Genomic DNA, 18642 nt, shown 5'->3' with positions numbered 1-18642 from the left:
AATAATTCCCACTCTATCTAAGTTTAATTTATCCATTTCCCTTTATAAATTTTCTAGCTACCTGCCTGATTTAGGGATCTGACATTCCACGCTCTGATCAGTAGAACGCCAGTTTTGTTTCTCCTGATAATGATGTCCTCCCTAGTAGTCCCCACCCGGAGATCTAAATGGGGGACTATTTTACCTCCAGAATATTTTACACGAGAGGACACCATCATCATTTAACCATACAGCTGCATGCCCTCAGGAAAAATTACGGATGTCGTTTCCCCTTTGCTTTCAGCTGTTCACAGCACCAGCACAGCAAGGCCATTTTGGTAAATGTTACAAGGCCAGATCAGTCAAACATCCAGACCATTGCCCCTGCAACTACTGAAAAGGCTGCTGTCCCTCTTCATGAACCACATGTTTATCTGGCCTCTCAACAGATATCCCTCCATTGTGGTTGCACCTACAGTACGGCTATCTGTATCACTGAGGCATGCATGTGTCCCCACCAACAACAAGGTCCATGGTTCATGGGTAGGATATCTCACAGAAATGAAAACAACAAAAAATGGATGTGAACTATGTTACAACAAAGAGAAAAAACTCTCAAAACAAGACACAACTCCAAATACATTACAAACACATACTTTGACATAGCACAGACAAACTGTGTGATTGTGAAAAAACTGTTGTGTTCATTTGTTGCAGCTTATGAGACAAACTATTATGTTTTGATAATTTCCTTGGGAATGATCACATTCACATTCGTACAAACACCTAAATCGGACGTGGGGACATAACTCGCTCATTCACCAGGTGTATAAATTAGGTGCATCAATAGTAGATTCCTACCATTAGACACACATACTGGCATTAATGCCATGAATGACACACCAGACCTATTTTCCAGCGGAGGATACAATTGACTTGTTGCTTTGTCATCAAAGGTTTGCGGTTCCCATTCAAAAGTACTTCCTTCCAGCTGCTAATAGAGTAGTTGTACAGAATCAACTTTCATTATAGGTTCCTTTATTATACCTTGCTGCTGCAAGTGGATGTTACAGCATGACACAGACACAAATTTGAATACAGTGGACAGTGACAAAGAAATATATACAGGGTGTTACAAAAAGCTATGGCCAAACTTTCAGGAAACATTCCTCACACAGAAAGAAAGAAAATATGCTATGTGGACATGTGTCCGGAAACGCTTACTTTCCATGTTAGAGGACATTTTATTACTTCTCTTCAAATCACATTAATCATGGAATGGAAACACACAGCAACAGAAGGTACCAGCGTGACTTCAAACACTTTGTTACAGGAAATGTTCAAAACGTCCTCCGTTAGTGAGGATACATGCATCCACCCTCCGTCGCATCGAATCCCTGGTGTGCTGATGCAGCCCTGGAGAATGGTGTATTGTATCACAGCAGTCCACAATATGAGCATGAAAAGTCTCTACATTTGGTGCCGGGGTTGCGTAGACACGAGCTTTCAAATGCCCCCATAAATGGAAGTCAAGAGGGTTGAGGTCAGGAGAGTGTGGAGGCCATGGAATTGGTCCACCTCTACCAATCCATCGGTCACCGAATCTGTTGTTGAGAAGCGTACAAACACTTCGAATGAAATGAGATTGAGCTCCATCGTGCATGGACCACATGTTGTGTCGTTCCTTTAAAGGCACATGTTCTAGCAGCACATTAAATCATGATAACGTGCTCCATTGAGTGTAGGTGGAAGAACATGGGGCCCAATCAAGACATCACCAACAATGCCTGCCCAAATATTCACAGAAAATCTGTGTTGATGACGTGATTGCACAATTGCGTGCGGATTCTTGTCAGCCCACACGTTTATTGTGAACATTTACAATTTGATCACGTTGGAATGAAGCCTCATCCGTAAAGAGAACATTTGCACTGAAATGAGGATTGATACATTGTTGGATGAACCATTCGCAGAAATGTACCCGTGGAGGCCAATCAGCTGCTGATACAGCCTGCACACGCTGTACATGGTATGGAAACAACTCGTTCTCCCGTAGCACTCTCCATACAGTGACGTGGTCAATGTTACCTTGTACAGCAGCAACTTCTCTGACGCTGACATTAGGGTTATCGTCAACTGCAAAAAGAATTGCCTCATCCATTGCAGGTGTCCTCGTCATTCTAGGTCTTCCCCAGTAAAGAGTCATAGGCTGGAATGTTCCGTGCTCCCTAAGATGCCGATCAATTGCTTCGAACGTCTTCCTGTCGGGACACCTTTCTTCTGGAAATCTGTCTCGATACAAACGTACTGCGCCACGGCTATTGCCCCGTGCTAATCCATACATCAAATGGGCATCTGCCAAATCCGCATTTGTAAACATTGCACTGACTGCAAAACCACATTCGTGATGAACACTAACCTGTTGATGTGCTTGATGCTAGTACTGTAGAGCAATGAGTCGCATGTCAACACAAGCACTGAAGTCAACATTACCTTCCTTCAATTGGGCCAACTGGCGGTGAATCGAGGAAGTGCAGTACATACTGACGAAACTAAAATGAGCTCTAACATGGAAATTAAGCATTTCCGGACACATGTCCACATAACATCTTTTCTTTATTTGTGTGTGAGGAATGTTTCCTGAAAGTTTGGCCGTACCTTTTTGTAACATCCTGTATATGTTCCCTGTACATGGCTCCCCTTCTTTGCAATCCAATGCCGTGACCACGAACCATTCATTGTCCCTATTTTTCTTCTTTTTTTTCAGTTCAGTACATCTTCTTCCTGTTTCCATGCTTGACCTGTGCTCAATTTTTGATGGGCTGTCCACTGGGCCCTCTAACCACTAAATATTGAGGAGGGTACAATGGGGAGTTTCCCTTGTTAGTAAAGTGCAAATGTTTGATCAGCCTTATAGCAAATGGAACAGTGTAAGATTTTTTATGGAAAACCTCAGTGGATCATCTCAAAAGCATAATGGGTTAGTAGGATCATTCTCTGACAAGATTAGGAAAGTTAACACACAGACTTATGAGCTAATACAGAATGCAGAGACTGACAGAGTCAGATGTATCAGGAGGAAATTGGTTTTAGATATGTTTGTGAGGAATATTTCTGCTGACACACTGAGAACAGTCAGAATGGAAAATCCAAGTGATTTTTCCGCTGCCACTAGGATTGCCATACAATTGGAGAAAATAGACATTGTTACTCAGTGACGGAATGACCGTAGTATCTTCTCCTTTGAGATAAAGCATTATAGATGTGAGCATGCAGGTCACACAAAAATGCAGTGACTTCAGCCAGAATGTTATTAGTGTGGAGAAGTAGGACATAAAGCACATGATGGACAAAGAAGGAAGCAAGATAAACAGTGTCTGGGTAAAGGGCTGCCTAAACTATCAAACAGCTACTGACTGTCAGACAGTGTTTGACACCTCGAAACATGAGCTGATGTCTGACCCAATGTCAGTACTGTATTTGTCAACTTTGGAAAATAATTCATTTTGTCCTGCGACGTGAGCAATGTGATTATCGGATGCGTGCTCAGCCAGAGTATATATAATAAGGAACGCCCAGTGGTATCCGCATCCAGAGACTGGATTAAAGCAGACTGGAATTATTCCATTATGGAGAAGGAAATGTTAATGGTTATCTATGGTATTTCTTGTTTGCATTGTTATTTGTGTGGCCAAAAGTTTAAAGGGGTGACAGTTCATGTCACACTGAAGTAGCCCTTCCACTAGGCTGGCATGTGGGCACTAAAGTTGAGTGAGTCCAATTATGAGGTAGTGAACAAACCAAGCTAGAAGCATAGTAATGCTGATACTTTAAGCAGGAAAACTGGAGTTCTATGAGCACTGTGCAAGAGTGTTACTGAATGGCAGAGAGCACAGGCAGTGGACACTGATTGTCACACATTTAATTCACAGCCATGGTCTGTGACGCACAACGGCATATTGTGCAGAGAAAGTGTGGATCAAGCATGATGGTACCTGTAGCGATTAAGGATGAAGTTCTGAAACAAGTGCATGACCCTATGTTGGTGGATCATGGCAGTTACAGAGCAACTGATTGATGGGTACCAGAAACATTTTGGTTGAGGCCTAGGAAACAAGATGTCGATCAATATGTTAGTCTCTGACAAATTCCATTACAGAAACTGCCAGTAGCTTCTAAGCCATTCAAAATGGATAATTTAGGTCCACTTAATTGAATACCAACAGGTATCTGTTACATATTGACCATAATAGACCATTTCTCACAGTTCACAGCAATGACTGAAATTTCTGACCAGCAGGCAAGCATGGTAGCACAGACAATATTTTATGACTTTCACATTCAGATGACAATGATGTCACTACTCTCAATAGTTTCCTTGCTTCATAATGTAGTTTATAGTGTTGTCGCAGCTGGTTCTGATCTTGGGCTGAAAAATCACTGTGCCTTGAATGAACCGCATATTGATCACGTCAGTTCATGTTTTCTGCATTCACAGGACCCAGTGAAACAAGTGTGGGTGGGGGTATTTTCAGATGTCCCTCAGCTCTACAAATTACTTCACAACCACTTTCTTGATGAAGGCATAAAGCTTTCCAATGGGAAAGTGACTACAAAAGCACAAATTGAGGAACCCCTATAATTAGATGGTTGGTTGGTTTGGGATATAAAGGGACCAAGCTACAGGGTCATCAGTCCCTTTTTCCTGATGCAAGCAATGCTCAAGGTACAAAAACACCCAACACCACACCTAAAACAAAAACAAATGGAATGAATTAAAAATGGGGAAAACATACACCACAAGGAAAAGTAGAAGAGGGTATTAAAACCATAGAGCAAATGGTCTGGGCTGGGAGATCCCAACAATAAAAGAGGATGTGCCAGCCACTATGCAACACATTAAAATGTCAAGGAGAGATGAACACATGTAGGGAAAAGATGACCACCATGACAAACATATGCATAGAAGGTGTGACAGAGTTAAAATGGAGGCAGGGTGGCGACCTCAGAGAGAAGACTAAATGCCCACCCTTAGATGGTATGATAAAAGCCCCCTTTGGGCACACAGTTTGTTGTGTTAGTACTGAGATTGTGTCATTCCGTATCCCAAAGCTGAAAAACTTGGCGGAGTAACAATGATCACAGGTCGGTTACACTGATGCTGATTTCCAGAAGCAGTTTCAGTGTAGCCCGTTTGACCAGCCTGTCGGCAAGTTCATTTCCTCGGATTCAGACGTGGCCTGGGGTCCACACAAACACCACAGAATGACTGGATGGACACCTGGATAGTTGCTACTAAAGGATGGTGGGGGTCGCACTGGTCGATAGCTTATAGGCTGCTCAAGGAGCCAATACAGTGAAGAAATGTCTCACCAGGGCATTAGTGGATGTGCTCAGGAGCATAAGAAATGACTGCCAGCTCTGCAGTGAAAACACTGCAGCCATCTGGCAAGGAGTGCTGTTCAATATGACCTCCATGAACATACGCAAAGCCAACGTGACCATCAACCATGAAGCTGTCAGTGTAAACCACTTCATGTTCCCGATACATGTCAAGAATCGAGAGGAAGTGACAGCAGAGTGCTGCAGGGTTAACTGACTCCTTAGGACCATGTGAAAGGTTCAGGTGAAGTTTCGGCCTAGGTGTACACCATGGATGTGTACATGAATGGACCTCGAGTATAGTTGGTAAAGGCAAGGACTCCAGACAGAAGAGAGCAGACACAAACTGCAATCTTAAGCCCTGACCTGGGTCTCCAATGTAGGAGATGAACCGCTATGGATGGGAAAAGGAGATGGTAATTTGGATGCTCAGGAGAACTATGAATGTGTGCAACATAACTGGTGAGCAGTTCTGCATGCCTAACCTTCAATGGAGGGACTCCAGCCTCAACCAGGGTGCTGGTCACTGGTCTTGTCGTAAAAGCTCCTGTTGTCAGTCGAACCCCACAGTGGTGAACTGGGTCAAGTAAACACAATGCTGAGGGCACCGCCGAACCATAAACCAGACTCCCATAGTCAAGGCAGGATTGAACAAGGGCTCTATAGAGCTGCAGCAGCATAGAGTGATCTGCACCCCAGTTGGTGTTGCTCAGGCACCAGAGGGCACTGAGGTGCTGTCAGCACTTCAGCTTCAGCTGACGAAGATGTGGAAGCCATGTCAATCAGGTGTCATAAAACAGTCCAAAGAATTGATACGTCTCCACTAAACTCAGTGGATCGTCGTTAAGGTAAAGTTCTGGTTCCGGGTGAACGGTACGACACTGACAGAAGTGCAAGACACATAACATTGCGGCTGAAAACTGGAAGCCTTGGGTTAGAGCCCATGACTGCATCTTGTGGATGGCTCCCTGTAGGTGTCGCTTGGAAACACCAGTACTGGAGGAGCAGTACGAAATGCAGAAGTCGTCTGCAGACAGAGAAGGTGAGACCGACAACCCAACAGCTGCTGCTAGACCGTTAATGGCCACTAAATATAGAGATACACTCAATACAGAGGTCTGTGGGACCCCATTCTTCTGGATATGGGGCAAACTATGGGAGGCACTGACTTGGACATGGAAAGTACGGAGCGACAGAAAGTTTTGGGTAAAATCAGGAGCAGGCCCGGGAGACCTCCCTCATACAATGTGACAAGGATACGATGTCGCCAGGTCGTGTCGTAATCTTTTTGTAAATCAAAAAAGATGGCAAGTAGGTGTTGGTGTCTGGAAAAGGCTGTTCGGATGGCAGACTCGAGGGAAACTAGATTATCAATGGTAGAGCGATCCTGGCGAAAACCGCCCTTAAATGGAGCCAGTAGGCCACGTGACTCCAGGATCCAACAGAACTGCCGACTTACCATACATTTAACAGTTTACAAAGAACATTTATGAGGCTGATGGGCTGATAGCTATACACATCAAGCGGGTTTTTACCAGGTTTGAGCACTGGAATGATGGTGCTCTCCCGCCATTGCGATGGAAAGATGCCATTGAACCAGATCCGGTTGAAGATGATGAGGAGATGTCGCTTCTAGTCAGACAATAGATGTTTGATCATCCGACTGTGGATCCAATCTGGCCCAGGAACTGTGTCAGGGCAATGTGCAAGGAAGCTGAGGACCTCCTACTCTGTAAATGGAGCATTATAGAGTTCACTGTGACATTTAGTGAACGTGAGGGCTTTCCTTTCCATCTGCCATTTGAGGGAGCAAAATGTGGGGGGATTATTGTTTTACATGTGAAGGCTCGAGCACATTGTTCAGCAAAGTGCTTGGCAATTGTGTTTGCATCAGTAGATAACATGCTATTGATGTTAATGCCAGTAACACCTGTCGCGGTCTGGTACCCACAAACACGTCTGACTTAGGAAGGTGACATCAGACTTGGGAAGTTGACACATGACACCCAATGGTCGAGATGTACCTCTCCCAACACGCCTGATTCCGTCTTTTTATAAGTTGCTGAACGTGGGCACGGAGCCATTTAAAAGCTATTAGGTGCTCTAGGAAAGGGTGTCGCTTATGTCGCTGTAGAGCTTGCCGATGCTCTTTAATGGCCTCATCAATTTCTGGAGACCAACAAGGTACTGACTTTCACCGGGGGCACCCAAAAGAACAATGGAGTGTGTTTTCTGCTGCAGAAATGAGTGTTCTAGTGACCTGCTCAACTACCACATCGATGGTGCCACACGGGGGAGATTCAACGGTGACAGCAGAGGTGAAAGCTTCCCAGTCTGCCTTGTTTAAAGCCCATCTTGGTAGATATCCAGGGGAATGCTGTTGGGGGAGTGACAGGAAGATTGGAAAGTGGTCAATACCACACAAGTCATTGTGGGCTCTCCAGTGGACAGATGGGAGAAGTCCTGGGCTACAGAAGGATAAATCAATGGCTGAGTAAATGCCATGAGCCACAATGAAAGGCGAGGGGCCCCAGTATTTAAGAGGCAGAGTTCGAGTTGAGACAGGAAAGTTTTGACATCTCTACCTCGGCCAGTAAGCACAGTGCTACCCCACAAGGGGTTATGGGCATTAAAATCTCCCAAAAGTAGGAAAGGTTTAGGAAGTTGATGAAACAGTGCAGACAATGCGTTCAGGGGTACTGCACCATCTGTAGGAAGATAAACGTTGCAGACAGTTATTTCCTGTGTCATCCTTATCCTGACAACCACAGCTTCAAGAGGGGTTTGAAGTGGCACAGGTTCACTGCATAATGAGTTCAGGACATAGACACAAACTCCACCTGACACTCTATTATAGTCGCTACAGTTCTTGTAATATCACCTATAGCCATGAAGGACAGGGGTCACATTGCCAGGAACCAGGTTTCCTGGAAGGAAACTCAGAAATCAGGTGTAAAGCTTAACAGTTGGCATTCAGCCAGGTGGTGGAAAAAAACGCAGCATTTCCACTGGAGGATTACATTATTATGAGGCTCGGAAGGAATGAAGCATGCAAGGAGACAGGTTATGCCTCAGGGTCACCTGCTATCACTGATTGAGTATTTGTATCCTTTCCTATTGTGGATGAAGCATCAGTTAGATCCTGGTCCTCAGCGAATGCTGAGATGTCCTCCTCATCCACAGGTGGAGAATTGGTAGGGATTGGTGGTGTTGGGGCCACTGGAGGGTCCTTTTTCTTAGCAGACTTCTTTGTTTACTTGCCCTCTCACTTCTCTTTAGGGGCTTGCTGGGAGGACTTCTCTGAAGTAGCTTCAGGCACAGAGGAAGACTGTGAAGCTCTTCGTCCAGCAGCTTTTGGCTCGTTAAGCCACTGGCGAGTGTCCACTGTGGCATTAGTGGAGACCTTGAGAGAGAGGGTCCCAAGTAACTCCTTCCACATGAGAGGAGCCGGAGGAGGCTGTTGCTTCTCCAGCTGGGGAGAGGGGACCAATGTCCCCGGCGTTTGGGGGGGGGGGGGCGCTTGCTCCCAAAGTAGGTGGAGATTTTCCCCCCTACCACCAAGAGGGCAGATGTATTCTGGAGGCGAAGAGCGCCCACTATTTGTGGCACAAAGTGTGGTGATAGCGATGGTAATGTAACTGCAGCATATGAGGATGTCAACCAAACGGGGTGTAATCGGTCAAATTTACATTTAGCCTCTTGGTACGAATTTACATTTAGCCTTTTGGTACGTCAACTGGTCCATGGTCTAGTACTCCATGATTCTCCACTCCTTTTGGAGTACTGTGCAGTCAGGTGAGTAGGGGGAGTGCTGCTCTCCGCAGCTGATACAAGTGGGAGGAGGTGCACAGGGAGTGTCTGGATGCAGTGGATGTCCACAGTCTTGACATGTGGCGCTGGAAGTGCAGCGGGAAGACATATTCCTGAATTTTTTCAAGCAATGAATCAAACTCAAAGGCCAAGATGAAGGCACTGATAGCAACCCTGTTGTCTTTGGGTCCCCTGTAAATGCACCGGATGAAATAAACACCCTGCCATTCTAGACTGACGCGGAGCTCGACATCAGACTGCAAGAGAAGGTCACGATGGAAATTAATCCCCTGGGCCATGTTGGGGCTTTTATGGGGAGTGATGGAAACATGGAAACAGGCATATCACCCAGCTGGTCACAAGCGAGTAACATCTGGGATTGGGCTGGGGATGTTGTCTGAATCAAGACTGCACCACTTCTCATCTTGGACAGCGCTGTCACTTCCCCAAACTTATCCTCAAGAGGCTTCATAGGTAGAAAAGAGTCCTTGTCCATTCTGCTACAGACTAAATACTGAGACAAATATGGCTCTCTTCTTTCTATAGCCCTACGTTCCTCCCATGGTGTAGCGAGGGAGGGAAACAATTTAATAGAGTCCTATCTGTCAGCACTATACTTGATCTTGCCCTTTCAGAGACTGCTGGCACCATACAGTCACCAGCAAGAGATGACCTAGTCCACTTCATTGCAGGTAATCCGCCCTGACACCACCCTCTCTGATCAGGGGCTCTCCCCATGGGCACCACCCAGCCACAGCAAAGGCCACCTGGCATGATGGCCATTGCTGGGAGTCCTGATGTCCCAGGAAGACAGACATCTACTCCTTGGCATATGTGGAGAGTTTACAGCTCAGGCATCATCAGTGTGACCCCTGTGTTGTCAGGGGGCTACCACCAAATGGGTACTGATGGCCCCATGACAATAGACTGGCTACCATGCTGGATATTGGATGCAGAGAAAACCAATGCTGTCATGGGGGTGAAAAAAGACAGCAGACAATGGAAGAAAATAACATACCCCGAAAACGTGTCCTCGCCCAAATAGTTGAATTGCAGGTGGAGATGCAAAGCCATGACAAGAGGGCACTATGGATAACTCATGCACCACGTAAGGCGTCCTTCTCCATATGGCCTGCACTTCTGTAGAATTTTGAAAATGGCAGGTCAAATCATAAAATGGGACTTGAATGTATAGGGCCGAAAAGTGAGACTCCTTTTAGTCACCTCATATGACAGGCAGGGATACCTAGGGCCTATTTTAACCCAGCGGATAACACAGAAATGAAATGTGTCCCAAACTGTCACAGTTTCATCTGAGCATCACAGGTAGAGAGTGGCAACACGTATATTCAGCCTTGCAACTGTTTTCAAATAAAAGTGCTCAAGCAATTCGTTATCTGTTGCCTGAAGAAGAGGAAATGGCAGATTCTTTCAGCTCATTAATGACTCTTTTGACATTCTGAATTCTCATGGAATGATCAACAAAAAGGCATTAGCAAGCTCTTACAGAACTAACAAGCAGCTCTAGAAAATTATCCTTGACAAAATGTATTCTTGCTGTGAAAAAATGCAGGTTGGCAACAGAAATCAACTACTGCTGTTCCTAAAAGGACTGTTAAAATCAATTAATTCTTTATTTGGCCTTCATTCTGGCCATGTGTCACATGGAATCATGTACATTTTAAAAGGACTGCTGAAACAGGATTGCCTCAAAAATTTGTTTTCTAAGATTAGAGATATAGGTTGTTCTTGTCAACACCCTCCTCCAAAAGAAATCAATCATCACCTGCGTTGTTTCTTCTGAGCAAACGGTCTCCTGTGTGAAATGAAAGTTCATGTTCTTTGAGCTTATGGGCAATTAGATCATCAGGTAGCCCTTTTCTTCGTTTAAGAGCTGTACTATAAGACCACCTTGAAAATAAGTACAAAGCATGTAATAGACAACAATCAATACCCTTTGCACTGCATGTGACCTGATGAGGTGTGGTGTGTGGCAATATGGAGAACACAAATATTGCAAAGCAAGTAAAACACAATGTTGTCTGTATTCATTTCCCACCAATACAAGTAACAAGTGCTGCCATCCGTGTTTTTTGCGGCCATACAAGCATTGTAGAGAATATTTATACAAATAACAGATGTAAGACAAATGATGGAATCCATTTACAACAGTGAGACAAGGCTGATATAGGTCCTACGCTGCTCTTCTCTTTGCAGTATAATCTGTGCGACATGGGAATTATGTTGCTCATCTCCAAAGCATTAAAACAAACAAAAGAAGGTTTCCAAACTCTACTTGAACACTGTAGTTTAAGGAAACTGCAAGACGGACCTACCATCTCTTCTACTCCAAATACTACAATATTCTTGTATCCATGAATGCTGAACTTCCAAAGATCTCTACGATAGAATTTTGTTCTTTTATTAAGACCTAAAGAAGCAGCCTTCAATCTTGAATATGTTACCAACCATGGATTCAGTTCCACACCATGTGCTTCAAACCCAGCTGCTGCAGCAGCAAATACCTGTAAAAGTTCAGAACAAAATCACACATTAATTAATTTTTAACAGAATATTATAGAAACGAAAAAGCATACAGGTGGTGGAAGATGAATGTCTGTTTCTGATCTGCTGAAAAAGTAGTGACTGGAGTAGTGCTAATGCACAAAAGTGATAAGGAATCTATATTTTTCATAACTTTTAAAACTTTTTCTTTGCCATGAAAAAGAGAGAGAGAGAGAGAGAGAGAGAGAGAGAGAGAGAGAGAGAGAGAGAGAGAGAGAGAGAGAAGAGAGAGAGGGCAGCAGGTACTAAAATATATATGAACATAAATTTGGCGGGAAAGTGCCGGTAGATACGCACAATGAATAAAACACACAAACACACACACAGAATTTCGAGCTTTTGCAACTGGCGGCTGCTTCGTCAGGAAAGAGGGAAGGAAAAGGAAAGATGAAAGGATGTGGGTTTTAAGGGAGAGGGTAAGGAGTCATTCCAATCCCGGGAGCGGAAAGATTTACCTTAGGGGGAAAAAAGGATAGGTATATACTCGCGCACACACACACACACACATACGCATATCCATCCATACATACACAGACACAAGCAGACATATTTAAAGGCAAAGAGTATGGGCAGAGATGTAAGTCAAGGCGGAAGTGTGGAGGCAAAGATGATGTTGAATGACAGGTGAGGTATGAGTGGCGGCAACTTGAAATTAGCGGAGATTGAGGCCTGGTGGATAATGAGAAGAGAGGATATATTGAAGGGCAAGTTCCCATCTCCGGAGTTCGGATAGGTTGGTGTTGGTGGGAAGTATCCAGATAACTCGGACGGTGTAACACTGTGTCAAGATGTGCTGGCTGTGCACCAAGGCATGTTTAGCCACAGGGTGATCCTCATTACCAACAAACACTGTCTGCCTATGTCCATTCATGCGAATGGACAGTTTGTTGCTGGTCATTCCCACATAGAAAGCGTCACAGTGTAGGCAGGTCAGTTGGTAAATCACTTGGGTGCTTTCACACGTGGCTCTGCCTTTGATCGTGTACACCTTCCGGGTTACAGGACTGGAGTAGGTGGTGGTGGGAGGGTGCATAGGACAGGTTTTACACCAGGAGTGGTTGCAAGGGTAGGAGCCAGAGGGTAGGGAAGGTGCTTTGGGGATTTCATAGGGATGAACCAAGAGGTTACGAAGGTTAGGTGGACGGCGGAAAGACACTCTTGGTGGAGTGGGGAGGATTTCATGAAGGATGGATCTCATTTCGGGACAGGATTTTAGGAAGTCGTATCCCTGCTGGAGAGCCACATTCAGAGTCTGATCCAGTCCCGGGAAGTATCCTGTCACAAGTGGGGCACTTTTGGGGTTCTTCTGTGAGAGGTTCTGGGTTTGAGGAGATGAGGACGTGGCTCTGGTTATCTGTTTCTGTACCAGGTCGGGAGGGTAGTTGCTTTCAAGGAAAAGTTGCTCTTATAACTTGTCACTACATATTTCTCTCTCCATTCAGTTATTTTTGCAATTGCAAGAACAATTTTCATCTTCAAACCTGCATTTTATCACACACTTTCAAATCATTCTATTTAACTGTTTTTCCTTTGTCTTACCTGGTACCATATTTATTTCTGCCCCTTTTATTTAATTATTTTTCTGTTTATTTTCCAGGCATTATTGGTGCCCTTCTGTTTATCATTTCATTTCATCACACTGTTTAGTTTGTGGCGGTTATACTTTCTTATACTAATGACCCACTCTTTCTTTTTTGTCTTCGACTGTTTTCTCTTCATCCATTCGTGAAATCTTTTGACTTTTTTAAAATCATTTTTGTGTTAAGTTTTGTTTGTCCCCTATGCTGCTCTTTAAAGCACACCATCCCCATCTCTCTTTGCACTACACGATGTCTTTCATTTTTTAATTTGCCAGTACTATTTTCACCCTACAGGCATGATTTCATCCATGTTGACTTGTTTACCCACATTCCATATATGTTGTTTTGTCTTCCCTCTAGCACTGTCTGACAAATATTAACTGTCAAAATATATACATACCTGTAATTGCATCCATGCCTTGTCAAAAGACAATTTATTTGGTTATGAGTTTGGCCCTCCCCTTTTTCCCCAAATCCTTCTGTGTTACACACCTGAAAAGAACCTACTTTCATGTATATTCCCTAACTACAAAACTGCTCAACCCCACTCCCTAATCCAAAGAAGACACAAACTATACCACCAACCATCTCAGTAAGAATGAAATTTTAACACTGAGCTACCCATGCAGGGCTCACGACCCGTCCTCACAACTTTACTCCCACTAGTACTGGTCATAACTAACCCACCAGTCTAGTTCAAAAGCAGGCCATCACTTCCACATTCAAGCTCTCAGGTTTTCAAGTCTCAGGCATTGCAGTCACCAACAATCAGTCTTTCCTTCTCATCCTGTCCGGTAAGTCTCCTGTAACCTAGGGTTCTGGTTGGCTTTTCCATATTGTCCCCATTTCCTACACCTCAAAAGGCCTTTTAATTCGTACCTCTTCCTTCCCCTTCAAGCCTTCTCCTGGCAGAAGGAGCTACTGGCTCCAAGAGCTAGCAGATTTCAGTACCTTTATATTTGTGTTTTCCTGCCACCATTCAGTGGGTAGATTTTTTTTATCTATCCAATTACATCATATTTTTAAAAATTGATTGTTTCTGTTGACATAATACGTATGTAGTAAGTCAACTGTAAAGCTTTCTGCTAGCAAGATTAGTGCCAAGTAGTCAACTACAGTGAATGACCAAGACAAACTGTATACAGTAGTTCCTCGATATATTTCAGAAAGCGGGGATCTGGGTAATCATTTCATTAGGGTCATTTGTAACACTATCCTAAAGCCAATGTCTGCAAAGTGCAAAGAAGGGAATTACCTGTTCAAGGTATATCTGGCCCATGCCATACACCTGACCTTGATTTAAAACCAGTGTCTTCTAATTCTCCTTTTTAGTTCTTTGTGATATCTTAATATCTTACTCTAATTCTTCTGTACTTTTTGAAGTCTCACTCTGTTGTTATATCAGCTCTCTCTCTCTCTCTCATAACAAAACGACTTTTGGAAAGTTAGCTTTCGGCCAACAAGGCCTTTGTCAAAAATAGACAATACACGCACACGCACACACTTATGCAAATGCAACTCATGCACACATGACCACAATCTCTGGCAGCAAGACCTCTGGCCAAAGTCTGGCTCCAGCTACCAGAGACTGTGGCCACGTGTGTGAGAGTTGCATTTGCATGATTGTGTGTATGTTGTCTATTTTCGCGAAGGCCTTGCTGGCTGAAAGCTAACTTTCGGACAGTCTTTTTGTTGTTACTTCCACTTTATGGTGAGTAGCAACTGTCCTTTTCGTTATATTCCATCCTGGATTTTCCACTGTTTGAACTTCTGCCATTGTAAACCTCAGTTACATCTGACTTCTGTCCTGAGTCTCTGCTTTAACATGGTTCTCCTAATGGAGTAACTTCTTTAAAGTTCTAAGACAGACATTTTATGACCTGGCCCTTCTTTCATGAGGATACTTATTAGATTTGGTTCTACTTCATCATATGTTTACTACATAACCTGTTCTTATTTGCATGCACAGAAAAAAGTTATGCAAAATACACAGAGTTTCTTTTTATATGTAACCCAAAAATAATTAGATTCTTACAATTCTGCCGTCTCCACTGCCCAGATCAATGACATTGCCCTTCCTTTTTCTTAAAAGTGTTAGTACATTCTGAACCTGTGCTGTTGTAGCAGGGACATATGGAAGGCAAATTCTTCTTAGAGCTGGTGACACAAAAGGGGCACAAGCCAAACTTATGGCAACGGCAGCACCACCTGTAATTTAAAATTATAGTCCTTGTTAAAAAGATACAGCAGTTAACATTTTGCAGGTGAAAAGCAATTCTACCACAGTATCATGAATCTATATATAAGTTTCAGGAAGAATGAAAGGCACACCTAACAAATCAGGAAATCACACTAACATTTGGTACAATCTCTCTCTCTCTCTCTCTCTCTCTCTCTCTCTCTCTCTCTCTCTCTCTCCCCTCCCCTCCCCTCCCTCTCCTCCCTTATGTAAAAACAGTCAGTAACACTGAAATTAGCATCCAGATACTTATGGGTATGTACTGCACTGACCATGTATGGGCAGTGAGAAAAACAGATTTCTGCAGTACTGTTGTAAGAAATATAGAGTAACCTAAGAGTTCGCAGATTATTCAAAAGCCTACAAAAGAATCTATGGTAGAGTAGTCAAAGAGGCAAAATTACGTGAAATGACAATTTGATAAAAAACTCATCTAACAAAATGAGATCCACATGGAGGGTTATAAAGAAAGAAACTTGTAGTTCAGCACCAAAGAAAAAGAATGTATCATTAACACTAGAAGGCCCAAAAGTCACAGACCCTAATTCAGTTGTGGAAAAATTCAATAAATACTTCACTTCACTCATTCAAGTAAACTGTCAAGGACCAGTCCCAAGTTTCTCCAGCAAGTCAGTGATTTCGACTGCTTCTATGTATGTTTATGAAACAAACCCCAATGAAATTATAAGTAAAATTAAATCATTGAGCAATAAAATGTCAAGTGGTCTTGATGAAGTACCTGATTTCATATTAAAAGCATGTAATCATTATGTAGCAAAACCCTTGGCAAAAATTTTCAATCTCTCTTTAAAAACTGGTGTATTTCCAGATATTTTTAAAATAGCAAAAGTCTTACCACTGCTAAAAAAATGTTTTTTCTAAAAAAAATCAAACTACTGATCTGTGTCACAGTTCAATTCCTTCTCAAAAAGTCTAGGAAAACTCTTCTATGACAGGCTTTTAAGTTTCATAAATAAATATGCACCTCTTACAGTACAATAACATGGTTTTAGAAAGTCTAAATCTACACAGACAGCAATTTTCGAATTCTTAGACAGGATTTCAAAATCCCTTGATCAACATAAATTAGCTGCAGGTATAATTTCTACATCTATCAAAAGCTTTTGATGTCCTGGACTATAACATTCTGCTCAAAAAGTTAGAAAGACAAGGAGTAAGCGGTGTAGCACATAGCTGGTTGTGTTCATGCCTAAAAAACTGCAGGCAGAAAGTATCACTTCAGTATGAATTCAACAAAATGAATAAAACAAGAAAAAACTCCTTTCTTTCTAGCAAATTACCAATAAAATATGGTGTACCACAGGGCTCAATCTTAGGTCCACTACTCTTCTTGATTTATGTGGATGACTTAGTTGAATATATGAGCCCCACAAAAACTATCCTATTTGTTGATGACACCAGCATATTGCTCACTGGATCCAGTCCAGAAACTTTGCAGTCCACAGCAGAAAGTCCTATGAAAAGACTTTCTGAGTGGTTCACAAAAAAACAAACTCATTATAAATACTGAAAAAAATGTGTGTGTCAATTTTCATTTAATTCCTCCAACTAGTCAAATGTATATCCAATCACATTTAAAAAATGATCCCATAGAAAATGTAAGTCTCACAAAAATTTTGGGTCTATGGGTTGAGCAAGATTTAAAGTGGGACACACATATAAATAACTTGTCTAGAAAATTATCATATGTGTGCTATGGCCTAAGAATTTTAAAGGCTACAACAAGCAAAATAACAGTACTGCAGGCATACTATGCACAGTACCACTCAGTAGTCCAATATGAGATCGTTTTCTGGGGATAATCAACTCACAGTGTAAGGTTTTTAGAATGCAAAAAAAAGAGCTCTTAAAAAGATGGAGTCCTGTAAATCCCATTTTACTGAGCTTAGTGTTCTAAATGTTCCAAGTTTATTCATTTATGAAACTATCTTGTTCACTAAGGATTACCTCCTGAAAACAGTCAAACTGCTACAGAACAAAAATGTACACAACTGTAGTACCAGAGAGAAATCAAATATACATCAAAAATATTACAGAACAACCACCTATCAGAGGAGCATAATTAACATTGGTGTAATACTACACAATAAGATACCAGAGGAAATAAAAAATGCTACTCATCCAATATTTAAAGCTAAACTAAAGGCATTTCTAATAAAGCACTGTTTCTATTCTGTCAGAAAATTTCTGAACACATTAACAAAATTAATTGTAATAGAAACCTATTTTCAATTTGCCTACTATTTTGCTAATACTATGTATTATTGTAACTTATCTTTGACCTGTCCAATATCAATTGTACAATTTGTGCTGTATGATAAAACTGAACCAATAAAACATCAAATCAAATCAAACAGCGTGAGTCTGTGCAGAGATTTGCATCCACCCTGACAGCAGACATGTGTGAGATGTCACTATAATAATTCAAACAAGCCTGAGGCAATGTTGCAACGTAGTTTAACTTGCTGAACTAGAAGAATCAGCAGTACTGCCCGAACTCATGCAGTAGGAAGCAGGGCAGAAGTTCACACTGGCAGTGGCAGTAGTGTTTCAGGATACATGATAGGTACTGGCATGTATGCACTATAAGTATGCCACTTCTGACTAAAAGCAATTGATATTTTGTAGGAAAATTATTCTCAGCCTCGCAGCTCAACCAGTACTAAGGGACTGGGCCAGGTGAGGTCGTCATATGGACCTTCTAGTACAAGTCATAAGGCTGAAGGCAAACAAGGGCAATAGCTTTATATGTTAAGTCCATTTCAGACTTAGTGCCATGGTGCAGCAGGCCATCCCAGGTCTATTTCAGCAGTATGTCAGAGCCCTGCCCAGGAGACTGTGCACACAGTCGTCATCTGGCATCACAGGAGGAGTGCCTCATTGTGGAAGGCTTCCCCACCATGATGCAGCCTAGATACCATCTTGGGCCAGAGGAGACACAGCACCACTGAGTACACATACCACTGGCATGGCAGTGTCACTGTCAGTTTATGTAATGAGGCCACCGGCGCATGTCAGAGAACTGTGTCAGGATTCTAGGGTGTACAAGCAGGCTCCCAAGCAGAA

At 42.8% G+C, this 18642-nt stretch overlaps 1 protein-coding gene across 1 annotated transcript in view; it reads right to left on the bottom strand.

The window, feature by feature from the left end:
• LOC126354607 (ATP synthase subunit C lysine N-methyltransferase) overlaps window positions 1–18642 on the bottom strand; it is an 86325-nt gene that overhangs the window by 31790 nt on the left and 35893 nt on the right. The window contains exons 2-3 of the mRNA XM_050004362.1: window positions 15352–15524; window positions 11508–11696 (exon numbers count right to left, since the gene is read on the bottom strand). Of these exons, the coding sequence (XP_049860319.1) occupies window positions 11508–11696; window positions 15352–15524 (362 nt within the window). The remainder of the gene's footprint in view (window positions 1–11507; window positions 11697–15351; window positions 15525–18642) is intronic.

Source organism: Schistocerca gregaria, chromosome 3 (assembly GCF_023897955.1).
Source record: "Schistocerca gregaria isolate iqSchGreg1 chromosome 3, iqSchGreg1.2, whole genome shotgun sequence".
Taxonomy (NCBI): domain Eukaryota; kingdom Metazoa; phylum Arthropoda; class Insecta; order Orthoptera; family Acrididae; genus Schistocerca; species Schistocerca gregaria.
Note: the sequence above shows the minus strand (reverse complement) of the source record. Positions and strands in the feature narration are given on the sequence as shown.